Source organism: Schistocerca nitens, chromosome 1 (genome assembly GCF_023898315.1).
Source record: "Schistocerca nitens isolate TAMUIC-IGC-003100 chromosome 1, iqSchNite1.1, whole genome shotgun sequence".
NCBI lineage: Eukaryota > Metazoa > Arthropoda > Insecta > Orthoptera > Acrididae > Schistocerca > Schistocerca nitens.
The window spans coordinates 133,622,217-133,635,849 of NC_064614.1; the positions used below are offsets into that span (position 1 = coordinate 133,622,217).

The window sequence follows — 13,633 nt, forward strand, 5'->3', positions numbered from 1 at the left end:
AGGGCGTGTGTCAAGTTCCCGTAGAAATTTAGTAATTGTGAAGCATTGCCAGTTCACTAGAGTATGATTCAGTATTGTCTAATGAAAACTGCATAAATGTTCAGTCAGAGAATGATAAGATTTCAAAGCGGTGCAAAGATTGGCAACTTCCTTTAAATGTTCAGAAATGTAAAATTATGCACTTCACCAATGGAAAAACATAGTAATCTATGACCACAATATCTACGATTCAAAATTTGAATCAGTCAACTCAAACAAATACCCAAGTGTGGCAATTTGTAGGGATATGAAATGAAAACAATAAATGTGCAGAACCAGCAGTATGTGACTGCATTAATGTGATAAAAGATCTGTTAGGTACAAAACATCACACTAATGGCATTTTCCTAATCTTCCAAAGGGTTTTGACACAGTGGATCACAAGATATTGCTGGAAAAACTGAACATATGGTACTGGATCAGAGGACTTGCAAACAAATGGAATGCATTGTTTCTAGCAATTTCATACAGACAGTCAGGACAAAGCACACTAACAAACAACTCAATCATTAACTGAAATCCTATCTAGCAGGAAAACTGTTAAACAAGGTGTGCCACAGTGCTGAGCATTGGGACCTCTATTTCTCAGGCATATTTATGACTTGAGCCTGAATATAGATGCACACAAAACAATAATAACTGCAGATGCCACAAATGTATTCGTCAAAGTGGAGAACATATGGGCAGTTCAGAAAGCTGTGAATTTGGCTACTGAACAAGTCAGCAACATAAAATTTTATGTCTTATTTACAAAATAATTCTAATATGAAAGACTTTTTGTCAGAGATGTTCTGGTGTAAGAAGAGAAATTAAAAATACAGAAAAAGCATACCAACTGAGTCTCAGTTATTGTGATTACCATTTATTCACATGTCATGTGGGTCCTCCTTTGTCTTTCATTATTGTATGATGTCAACATTCCAATGGTGAGGTTTGTAAAATTCTGTGAATGAATCAAGCTGAATGAGAATGAGAAATGAACAACTATCTTTTTTATTCAAATACACAGAAAAAACTATGACCTAATGGACAATGATACCAAAAAAGAAAAGATAAGTATAAAAATCTATTATTTTGTAAATTTTCCTTCTCTCCTGGGGTTAATCAGTGTTACAATAGCAGTGTGCGCACTAGAGATGCACTTTCACTGACTGAGAATAATGCAGCTTGGGAAATGAACTGTGTATTTTGTGGGAGTCACCACAGTTAATCATGAGTTTCTTGCAGGTTTGAAATGCTTCAATAGTATTGACATTTAATAGAAGGGAGTTTTTACTGAGAAAAATTTTCTCATTTAGCATAATGTGAAAATTGAGATATGGGGGATCAACAAGTCAGGTATAACACTGTGTGAAAAAGGTGTATAAATATTTAATATCAGGAAAACTACAATAAAAATTTTCTTCTCCTCAAAGAAAATCATCTTCACCTTACACAAACTGGATGGTACATGTAATTAATAGTAATCATTGAGTGCATCATCTATATTGTATTGAACACAATAACATTCCCTGCCTGTACCACAAGTGAATTATTATTACAAAACAATGAATTAAAAATGTTTCAAAATAACAAGACAGTTTTCATTGCACTGCAAAATATTACACAGTTGTCCACTCCTTCCATAGTTCACACACAGGTGCACTTCACGTCTGAACTCCCTCTTCCAGATCCAAAATTTCTGCAGCGCAGTATAGCCTAGACTGAACAGCTAGTTCGAGCGCTGTCCTGTTCTCATTGTCACGTAATTTTACATCAGCACCTTCATGTATCAAGAATTCCATCATCCTAGGAGTCCAGGAACCACGGTCTCCCATGGAACTTACCAACATGAGGGAAGTTTTGCCATTTCTGTCCCTTTGATCAATTGGGATGTGGCCCTCATCCAAGAGGTATTTCACATTCAGTGCATGGCCGGAAAGAGCTGCACAGTGGAGGGCTGTCTGACCATCATTATTCCATTCATCTGGATTCTTTTGCATGCCCATGATGTGCTTTACCATTTTGTAACTGTTCTTTGCTGCAATATGTAACAAGGTTGTCTTGTGTTCAGGATCCCACCAACAGTCTTCAAGATTAGTTCCCAATGAAATCAAATCTTCTAACATCTGCACAAAGAAAAAATATTTTACATAAATAAAAAAGAAGTTACGGCAATTTAAGAATGTCATGTACATAACATTTTCATCAAAATATCCCCTATGAGTTTTCTAGTACAGTGACACAGATATTTTGATTGTATCACCACTCAAATTAATGTGTGCATCTGAACTGTGAGAACAAATCAAGATTTACTTTAAAAATGAAATGTGTAGTATATACAGACACATCAGAGATGACCACAGAACTTTGTAACTATAGTTAGTCTTCAAGACAGAGAGAAAGCTTCCATAAATAAATATAAACACATTCTTCTAGTTATGTAACAATATCATGAAAAGGATAGTTGCCACTCACCATATAGTGTAGATACTGAGTCACAGAGAGGCACAACAAAAAGATTGTCACAAAATAAGCTTTCAGCCAACAGTCTTTGTCAAAAATAGATGAGACACACACACACACACACACACACACACACACACACACACACACATGACAACACCTTCTGGCAGCTGAAGCCAGACTATGAGCAGCAACAGCAGTGCATGATTGGAGAGGCAACTGGGTGGGGCTAAGGAGGAGGCAGGGTTGGGGAGGGGGAGGGATAGCAGAGTAGGGGTCTCATATGCTGTCCCTCTTCTTCTCACTTATCCACCCTCAGACCTGCAACCCAAAATAAAATATTTTTTTATTTATATCTTTTCTTTAATCCTATTGTGACTTCACACCAATTTTAGCGGGCTTTTGCCTTTCACTATCATCATACTCATTGAGATTTCATCTTGTTGCCTCCTATTTCATCCATTTTGTGATTTTTTTCCCATTTATTTGGGTGTATTTTTGCAAATTTTTTTGGAAGTAATCCTACATTATTTTACGTATTTCTTCACGGTTTTTTTCCCCCCCACCACCATGGATCCTTGCTCTTTCCATCTACGTCAATAGAGAAAAGTTTCCTATCCCTAGCCATAACCCAGTCCCACATACTGTTCCTGCATTGTTGCTTGGCTCATTGAATCCCCCCAAAATGGCCTTGTCATCATGAAATTACCTACCTCTGGCTGCCACACTTCCTTCCAGAATTACCCCCATCTGTTCAGATTCCGCCAATCCTTAGCCCTCACCTACTTAGTCCTGCAAAACCATATCTATCAAGCCCAAATCTCCTTGCAATACCTTCTCTCCATCCATAAAATTCTCCTGCTATGCAATCTCAAATTCCTGGAATCCATAACACACACTGAATTTCTTGCCCTTCAGGAACTACAGCAACATGAACAATGCCACCTCAAAAATTCTTTACCTTGGTCGCTTCCTACTCCTGCCTTGCAGTACTACAGGCCACCACCTCTACACCTACCTCCAAACCTCCCCCACATCCCCTCGTAGCTGAAAAACCCTGTCTCACAGACCTACTACATTTACCCCAGCATCCAAAACTCCCTCCCACCACCACACAGAATCCAGAACCTAAAGAGATCTGAAACACAGTAATGAACCTTTCCTCCAAAAGCCTTTAGCCCCCCAGAAATATCAGTCCTTTCCAAAAGCCTCACCTTTTGTCCCACTCTCAAATTCAATCATGCTTGTTAAAGACCTCTCTTTCTCCCAATCCCTAGAGTGGAAACACTTTTTCGCCACCAACCCTACTGAACAGACTCATCCACAGAGCAATGTTGAACCCTGCCTGACTCTGTTCACTCCTCCATCCACCCATGATCCACCCCCATTGCCCCAAATCATGCCCTGTTAACTTTCCAGAATCTCTTAACCTTGAACCTTGCCTCACCATAATTCCCCAAATCCCTCAACACACAAACTAGCCTTAAATCTGCAGAAAAAACCAGTCTACCACCTAAAAACTGATTATGATCTTATTATATAGTACCTGCAAAGGCTTCACCACTGTTGTTTGGAATCACAATGATTACCTGGCAGAAGGACTCCACCAGCTTGTAACTTCCATCTACTTTATTTATTCATTGACAGTCCTTGGTGTTTATGTACTGCACTGTTATACTGGCTGAAAAATGGGTGGTGGAAGTTCAACACTGACTACTGTAAATGATGTAGCTGACAGTTGCACAATTGCATTTCACGGTTCTTTACTTTCATTGTTCACAACCCCCACCGCCCCCAATATTACAAAATTATATGGCAAGTTCACTGCAGTTAAATGTTGATAAGCCTCATTAATAGGTTGCACGCAAACATCAGCATACTGCTACGATAGTTTGCTGTTGAATATCTATGAGCAGTAAAAACCTAACCACACAGTTCACAGTTCTCACTGAATAACAGGTACGTGTGACCCTATTTCTCAAATAAATTGAACAGACATTGTCATTAAGTGTTTTAACACATGGCCTATTTAGTTTACACTTAATCTACTGTTAAAATGATGCAGTGTTGTTATTTTAACCAATACATAAATTGCCTCTGATAATCAGCCATGGCCTGAGCGTCTTGAGACCAAAAGTCTGTCCTTCATACATCCTCACAATAATAGGTACTGAAACTATACATTGTTTGATGTTTAAGTTACAGAAATTACAATTAAAACATAACTCATTCAATTAACAGAATACATCTAAAAATTCTTTCTTTTTAACATTTTCTTCTACGACAAAGGTTAGGTTGAATTATTTGTTTAAATAATGAAATTAACAGTTATAGTTATGCTAACAACTTTTGACAAGCCTGGTAATTATTTTGGAATTATTTAAGGGCTGGCTGTGCTAATATGTTTTTGAACAGAGCCAAATAAATACTTCAAGAATTCTAGTAGTTCTTCCAAATGTTTATAATTGGTACAGAACTTATATTTGTTTACAAGTCTGTAATAAAATCTGTCATGCAACAATTACTAATTTCAACCTATAACTAAATTATTAACTAGGAATGGTCAAAATAAATTACGCAATTAATTATATACACAAAACTATGCACAAAATTAGACCTGGTGCTATATTCCTTAAGACTGAGGACCAACCTTTCTCTTTTATGGAAATGCAGCTTATATTCATGCATGTTAATGGTAATTAGGGAAAAATGAAAATAAAAATGAATTTAAAGGAGGCAGATGGCAAAACAAGAGAGGAAGTAAAGAGATCCCTGCTTCGTCACAAACTGTCAGATAACATGCACCTACGAACCTTGCCCCAGTGACCCCATGCCTGAAATCCAGCAGGATCTCAAGTCTCCTCATATCCTTAGGCCCATCCCAGAACCTCTACCTGGAGGGCATCTCTCTGCTCACCCCTGCCACTCCCCACACTCCTACCTTCTGCATGCTTCCTGAAGTCTATAAATCCAGCCACCCAGGATGCCCCATTGTGGCTGGTTACTGTGCTCCCACTGAGAGAATCTCTGCTCTCATAGACCAACACCTTCAATCTATCATCCGGAACCTACCCTCTTATATAGAAGAGACCAACCATTTCCTCCACCAACTATTGATGCCATGTTCCTTTACACTAACAACCATGGCCTTACTGCTATTGAACACCACCTTTCCCAATGCCCAATGGATTCCAAACCAACAACCTCATTCCTAGTCACCATGACCATCTATATCCTCACCCGCAATTATTTCTCCTTTGAAGGCATTACCTACAATCAAATCTGGGATACGGCTATAGGCACCTGCATGGCACCATCCTATGCCAACCTATTCATAGGCCATCTAAAGGAATGCTTCATAAACAGCCAGAACCATAAACCCTTCACCTACTTAAGATTCACGGATGACATCTTTGTGATCTAGATTGAGGGTGAGGACACCCTATCCACATTCCTCCAAAACCTCAACAGCTTCTCCCCCATTTGCTTCACCTGGTCGTACTCTACCCAATAAGCCACCTTCCTAGATGTTGAATTCCACCTCAAAGATGGCTACAGCAGTACCTCTGTCTATATCAAACCTACTAGCCACCAGCAACACCTCCACTTCGACATCTGTCACCCATTCCATACCAAGAAGTCTCTTCCATACAACCCAGCCACCCATGGCTGTCGCATCGGTAGTGACAATCGGTTCCTCTCAAAATATATCGAGAGTCTCATTGAGGCCTTTATCGATTGTAATTGCCCTCCCACCTCTGTATAAAAACAGATCTCAGGTGCCTTATCTTCCCAGTGACCCACCACCTCCCAAAGTCTCACCATTCGGATATGGAGGAGCATCACCCTCGTGGCTCAATCTCTACAGCCCATGTAGGGCCTTGGCCTTCTGGACAATCTGCGTCTCTGGTGGCTGCCTTGGCTCTCCATCTTCTAACTCCTATTCTTGTCAAGTCCCACTCCATGTTGTCTAGCCATCTGGTCCTCAGTCTGTCCTCATATGGTGTCCACCTGGTTTTCCTTGGAAAACATTCTTGAATGTGCTGCTCTCCACCATTCTTTCTACATGTCCCAACCAACATAGTCTATTACTCTTTATTTCTGTCATGATACCCAGTTTGTTGTACAACTCTCAGATCTTATTATTATTTCTGATTCACCAAAACTCCTTATCATTCACTGGCCCAAAGATTTTCCTAAGTATCTTCCTTTCTCAAACCTGCAACAACTCCTCATCATTTTGCGTCATTGTCAAACTCTGGACCATACATCACTACAGGTCTCGCTACTGTACGATACACTGTCAGCTTCAGATTCCTACTAAGGTTTTCTGCTTTAAATACATAGTAACATGTATTTCTTCTCTCATATCATTATCCTCAGTTACCAGTGACCAAAGATATTTAAAGCTCTCACAGCATTCAAATTATTTCCGTTCAAATCAGGCTTCTTTCTCCTTCACCACACCTTTTCCTAGATGTTAATAAACATACATATATACATTAATACTTGTTCCATACATCATGAATACGACAGTTCGTAATGATGTGTAAGGTGTCACTTAACATAAGTTTTCTTTACACAAAATAATTAATTAATATTTTTTTACTGTTACTACTTCATATATAAAAATTCATCTATTTAGTAGGAGGAGTCATCATTCAGAAATTCTTTTAATTTGCTTTTAAATGTTGGTTGTCTGTCAGACTTTTAATGCTATTTGGTAAATGGCCAAAGATTTTTGTGGCAGATAATTCACCCCTTTCTGTGCCAAAGTGAGATTTAACCCAGAATAGTGAAGAACATCCCTTGTTATTTTTGAATTGGGATGTGTTATTAATAACCAATTTCATAAGTGAATATATGTATTGTGAAGGTATTGTGAATATCTCGAGTTCCTTAAATAAATGTCTGCAAGGTGATTTGGGTGGGCTCCAGCTATTATTGTGATTACACACTTTTGTGCAATGAATACTTTTTCTCTTAATGATGAATTGCCCCAAAATATGATGCCATATGAAAGCAGTGAATGAACATAGGCATAGTAGGCTAATTTACTGACATGTTTATCACCAAAAACCAATAACCCTAACAGCATAAGTAGCTGAGCATAACCATTTCAGCAGATCATTGATGTGCTGCTTCCAATTCAGTTTCTCATCAATGCGCACACACTGAAATTTTGAATTTTCTGCCTTAGCAGCAGACTTCTGTTCATAGTCTGTGTTGCCAAGGCTGTTATGTCATTTACTGTACAAAATTGTATAAACTGTGCTTTCTCAAAGTTTAGTGAGAAGCCACTTGCAGAGAACCACTTAATAATTTTCTGAAAGACATTATTTACAATTTCCTCAGCTGTTTCTTGTTTATAGGTTGTGATTACTATACTTGCATCATCAGCAAAAAGAACTAGCTTTGCTTCTTCATGGTTCTAGAGTGGCAAGTGATTAATACACTCCTGGAAATGGAAAAAAGAACACATTGACACCGGTATGTCAGACCCACCATACTTGCTCCGGACACTGCGAGAGGGCTGTACAAGCAATGATCACACGCACGGCACAGCGGACACACCAGGAACCGCGGTGTTGGCCGTCGAATGGCGCTAGCTGCACAGCATTTGTGCACCGCCGCCGTCAGTGTCAGCCAGTTTGCCGTGGCATACGGAGCTCCATCGCAGTCTTTAACACTGGTAGCATGCCGCGACAGCGTGGACGTGAACCGTATGTGCAGTTGACGGACTTTGAGCGAGGGCGTATAGTGGGCATGCGGGAGGCCGGGTGGACGTACCGCCGAATTGCTCAACACGTGGGGCGTGAGGTCTCCACAGTACATCGATGTTGTCGCCAGTGGTCGGCGGAAGGTGCACGTGCCCGTCGACCTGGGACCGGACCACAGCGACGCACGGATGCACGCCAAGACCATAGGATCCTACGCAGTGCCGTAGGGGACCACACCGCCACTTCCCAGCAAATTAGGGACACTGTTGCTCCTGGGGTATCGGCGAGGACCATTCGCAACCGTCTCCATGAAGCTGGGCTACGGTCCCGCACACCGTTAGGCCGTCTTCCGCTCACGCCCCAACATCGTGCAGCCCGCCTCCAGTGGTGTCGCGACAGGCGTGAATGGAGGGACGAATGGAGACGTGTCGTCTTCAGCGATGAGAGTCGCTTCTGCCTTGGTGCCAATGATGGTCGTATGCGTGTTTGGCGCCGTGCAGGTGAGCGCCACAATCAGGACTGCATACGACCGAGGCACACAGGGCCAACACCCGGCATCATGGTGTGGGGAGCGATCTCCTACACTGGCCGTACACCACTGGTGATCGTCGAGGGAACACTGAATAGTGCACGGTACATCCAAACCGTCATCGAACCCATCGTTCTACCATTCCTAGACCGGCAAGGGAACTTGCTGTTCCAACAGGACAATGCACGTCCGCATGTATCCCGTGCCACCCAACGTGCTCTAGAAGGTGTAAGTCAACTACCCTGGCCAGCAAGATCTCCGGATCTGTCCCCCATTGAGCATGTTTGGGACTGGATGAAGCGTCGTCTCACGCGGTCTGCACGTCCAGCACGAACGCTGGTCCAACTGAGGCGCCAGGTGGAAATGGCATGGCAAGCCGTTCCACAGGACTACATCCAGCATCTCTACGATCGTCTCCATGGGAGAATAGCAGCCTGCATTGCTGCGAAAGGTGGATATACACTGTACTAGTGCCGACATTGTGCATGCTCTGTTGCCTGTGTCTATGTGCCTGTGGTTCTGTCAGTGTGATCATGTGATGTATCTGACCCCAGGAATGTGTCAATAAAGTTTCCCCTTCCTGGGACAATGAATTCATGGTGTTCTTATTTCAATTTCCAGGAGTGTATATATTAAGAACAATAAGGGACCCAAAAATGAACCGTGTGGGACGCCATTCTTGATACCTCCCCAGTTAGAGGACTCTGCTGATCTTTGCTGACTATCTGTACTGTTAATTTCAACCTTCTGCATTCTTCCAGTTAAATATAAACCATCTGTGCACTGTCCCACTGATACCGCAATACTTAAGCTTATCTAGAAGAATTTCATGATCCACACAATCAAAAGCCTTTGAGAGATCACAAAATATCCCAATGGGTGATGTTCGGTTATTCAGAGCATCTAATATTTGGTTATTGAAAGCATGTATAGCATTTTCTGTTGAAAAACCTTTCTGAAAACCAAACTGACATTTTATTAGTACTTCATATTTACAAATTTGTGAAGCCACTCTTGAATACATACTTTTTCAAGAATTTTGGATAAAGCTGTCAGAACTGAGACTGGGTGGTAGTTGTTAGCATCAGGCCTATCCCCTTTTTTATGCAATGGTTTAACAATAGTGTGCATCAGACCTATCCCCTTTTTATGCATTGGTTTAACAATAGTGTATATCAGTCTGTCTGGAAAAATGCCCTGTTTCAGTGAGCTACTACATAATTGGTTGAGAATCCTACTTATTTGTTGAGAACAAGTTTTTAATGCTGTGTTGGAAATGCCATCAAGTCCATGTGAGCTTTTACTTTTGAGTGAATTTATTATTTTCCTAATTTAAGTAGGAGAGGTGGGTTGAATTTCAGTTTTATCAAATTGCTTAGGTATTGCCTCTTCCATATACTGCCTTGCATTTTCTAATGAATAGCTGGATCCTATTTTTCCTACAACACTTAAAAATGTTTATTAAAACGTTTTCTACGTCTGACTTCTTGTTAACAAACGTTTCACTAAGTTTATCTAAAAACAAAAATGTGGAATGTTTCCTTCTATTAGTTTCACTAAGTTTGATAGAAATACAGTCTTCTTGTGCTCTCAGTTGCCCTGTTTCCCTTTTAACAATATTCCAAATTGTTTAATTTTATTTTCAGATGTGCTAATCTCAGACATAATGCACATACTTCTGGACTTTTTAATAACATTTCTTAATACAGTGCAGTAGTTTTTAGTATGTCTGACTGTTTCAGGATCATTGCTCCTCCTAGATATAAGATACATTTCCCTTTTCTGTTGTCAAGATATTTTTACCCCTTCAGTAAGCCATGGTTTCTTAAAATTATATTTCTCTGCTTTCTTATGGAAACTATTTTCAGATATACTCACAAAGCTATCATGAAATAGGTCAAATTTTGAATTAGCGTTGGGTTCCCTGTACACCTCATATGAGTGTAACTTTTGCAAACTTTCTGTAAAATTTTCAGTTGTTAAATCATTAATTTAATGCACTATTTTGGAGGACTGTTTTGCATTACTGTATGGAGCTATGTCATATACTGTAACTAGCTGTGCATCATGATCAGACAGACCATTCTTAACTGGAGAATTTTTTATTTGATTAAATTTATCTTGGTCTATAAAAACATTATCTCTCAGTGTGCTGCTTTCCTGTACCACCTAAGTAGGAAAATCAATAACTGACGTCAAATTGGAAGAACCAAGTAATACTTCAAGGTCAAGCTTTCTATTGGACTGCTTCAGAAAATCTACATTGAGATACCCAAAAACAATAATTTTCTTCCCTCTGTCTGACAGCTAGCACAACAAAGAATCCAAGTTTTACAAAAACAGTTGAAAATTTCGTAATGGGGACCTATACATGGCTGAAATTTTAAAAGTGCTATTATTTAGCTCATCTACTTTATTTTTTTATCCCTTGATATTCTGATGCAATATACTAACATTATTTTTCACTGTGCTTTTATGAGAATCTTGTGACACACTAACATTATTTTTCACTGTACTGTTATGACACTCTTGTGATATTTTAACATCCCTAGTACCTGCCAGTCTGAGCTTCTCATTAAGCTTAATTTTAATCAATGTTGGATGATTTGACACTGATCTTAGCCTAAAAAAGAAGTACTCCTATGAGTTTCAGTGCCTCCCCCTCCCTCCTTCCCTTAAAGGTTTTGTTATCATCTCAGCCAGTTTACCCTTCCCTTTCCTATTGAGATGCAGGCCATGTTTGTGAAGTCCCAACTACCAAAACCATCAACAAGAACCAAATCTTTCCCTGGTAAAGTAGCTGACCGAAGCACCTGATCTAGCTCCATATTGACCCTCATGACAGAGCTGTTCAATTGGGGCTGATCATACTGCATGAAAGCAGGAACCAAGTCAAAGTTTGTGTGGTTCGTTGCAGATGCTACTTTTACCAGGTCACTCTCAATATTGTATCCTTGATCCCTATCAGTACTGTTTTCCACTCCACCCACTACCACAACATGATCCTGTTTTGTAAAACCCTTGCACAATGATCCTATATCCTCTATCACTTGGCTAAGGCATGCACTGGGCTTGAAAATACTTGTGACCTTGTACCTGTCACCTAATTTTTCCTGCAAGATCTGACTCGCACCTCTTTCACGGCTACTACCTAACAACAGAACTTTCCTCCTACTTTCTACTTTTTCTTAAATTGTTGGTTTATTAGTGAGCTGGTTTCCTAGTCTTTGTCTTTGACTGATTGTCAGCCCCATCTCTGCTCCATATCTTTCTAATTTTTCAAGCTTTTCTTCCAGGTCCTGTTTGTTCCTGGATAACAAATCAATATCATCTGCACATGCAAGAGCCTGCATCACTATATTAAACGGTGTTCCCCCAGGGTTTCTACTTTGTGTCTTTCACATTACCCTCTCCAACTGTACATTAAACAGAGTAGTGGAGAGCATATCACCATGTCACAACTCTTGGTTAATTTCAAATGCCTTAGATAAAGTGCCCTCAAACTTCACTTTACATGCTCTTCTTCTCAAAGTCATTTGGACCAGTTTTATTAATTTTGTTGGATACTCCTGCATCTTGCATTGCCTTCCAGAGTTGATCCCTGTTGATACTATCATAAGCTTGTTTGAAATCAATAAACAGCTGGTGGACATTTATGTTATACTCATAACATTTTTCAAGGATCTGTCTGATGGTAAATATCTGCTCTGTAATTGTTCTATTAGTTCTGAAACCACACTGGTAGTATCCTACATACTCTTCTACATATAAACTGAGTCGCCCTGCCATGATTTTTCCTTATACTTTATTTACTCTACTGACCAGGGCTAATTCTCTATAATTTGCACAATTGGCTTTGACATGTCGCTTATGAATAGGGCATATTATAGCTATCTATATTCCACTGTTCTGGCATATTTTCTTTTGCACCATATTTCCACTATAATCTCATGCAAAACCCTTATTAGTTTTTCTCCTTCATATTTTATCATTTCTGCTGTAATATTGTCTTCTTCCAGAGCTTTATTGTTTTAATAGTCTTGATCCTAGCTCTAACTTTTGCCAGTGAAGGTTCCTCAACAGTTTCCTAGTACTCTTCTTCCCTGTTTACTTCCTGCTCCACCTTATCTACCACAGAGGCATCTACTTCACCTTTCTTTTCCAATTCTGTATTCAGTAGTTTACAAAATACTCCACCCATCTGTCTAAAATCTGATCTTTTCCTCCAAACAGAATTCCCTCTTTATCTTTACAGAATACTGTTCTGCATTGGAATGCTTTCTTTATATCTTTCAGGATTCTCTCTTCTAATTCATCAATCCACCATTTTTCAAATTCATTCTTTTTCCTCCTACATCCCTTATTTGCATCCTTTCTCTTCTCCTAGTATTCTTCTGCAGTAATTCTTGTTCTCCTCTGCAGGATTCTTTTTCTTGTCTCATTCCTTTCTTCTATCTTCCTCCTGCAATCTTCATCAAACCAGAACTGGGTTCTCAATTGCTTTTTTCTACCCAATACAGTTTCAGCTGTCTTCTGTATTATAGCTTTGACTGTTTCCCATCTTTCTTCAATAACCTCTCCTGCCCAATCTTTGACTTCATTAAGTCTATTTGTCAAAATAGTTTTATACTGTTGCACTATATTTTTATCATTTCTTAGCTTAGCATCATCAAACCTTAGCACAATAGTTTTCTTGGTCTGTCTGTAATTGACTATCTTCTATCTGTATTTAATTCTCACCAAACAGTGATCACTATCTGCATCTGCACCAGTGCATACACCACTTGGTGGCTAGCGGAGTATATATGTAGATCTAGATATAGACAACTACCCACTTCTAGCATATCTGAAGCATGTCTTCTATCTATGAGTACGTGATCAATCTGGTTTTTTATGATTC

The 13,633-nt window shown here is 39.7% G+C and overlaps 1 protein-coding gene across 1 annotated transcript in view; it reads right to left on the reverse strand.

Annotated features, from left to right (window-relative positions):
- Positions 1–1,392: 1,392 nt before the first annotated feature.
- LOC126243082 (serine/threonine-protein phosphatase 6 regulatory ankyrin repeat subunit A-like) overlaps positions 1,393–13,633 on the reverse strand; it is a 281,386-nt gene continuing 269,145 nt past the window's right edge. Inside the window, exon 16 of the mRNA XM_049948137.1 lies at positions 1,393–2,147. Coding sequence (XP_049804094.1) covers positions 1,686–2,147 — 462 coding nt within the window. The 3' untranslated portion in view covers positions 1,393–1,685. The remainder of the gene's footprint in view (positions 2,148–13,633) is intronic.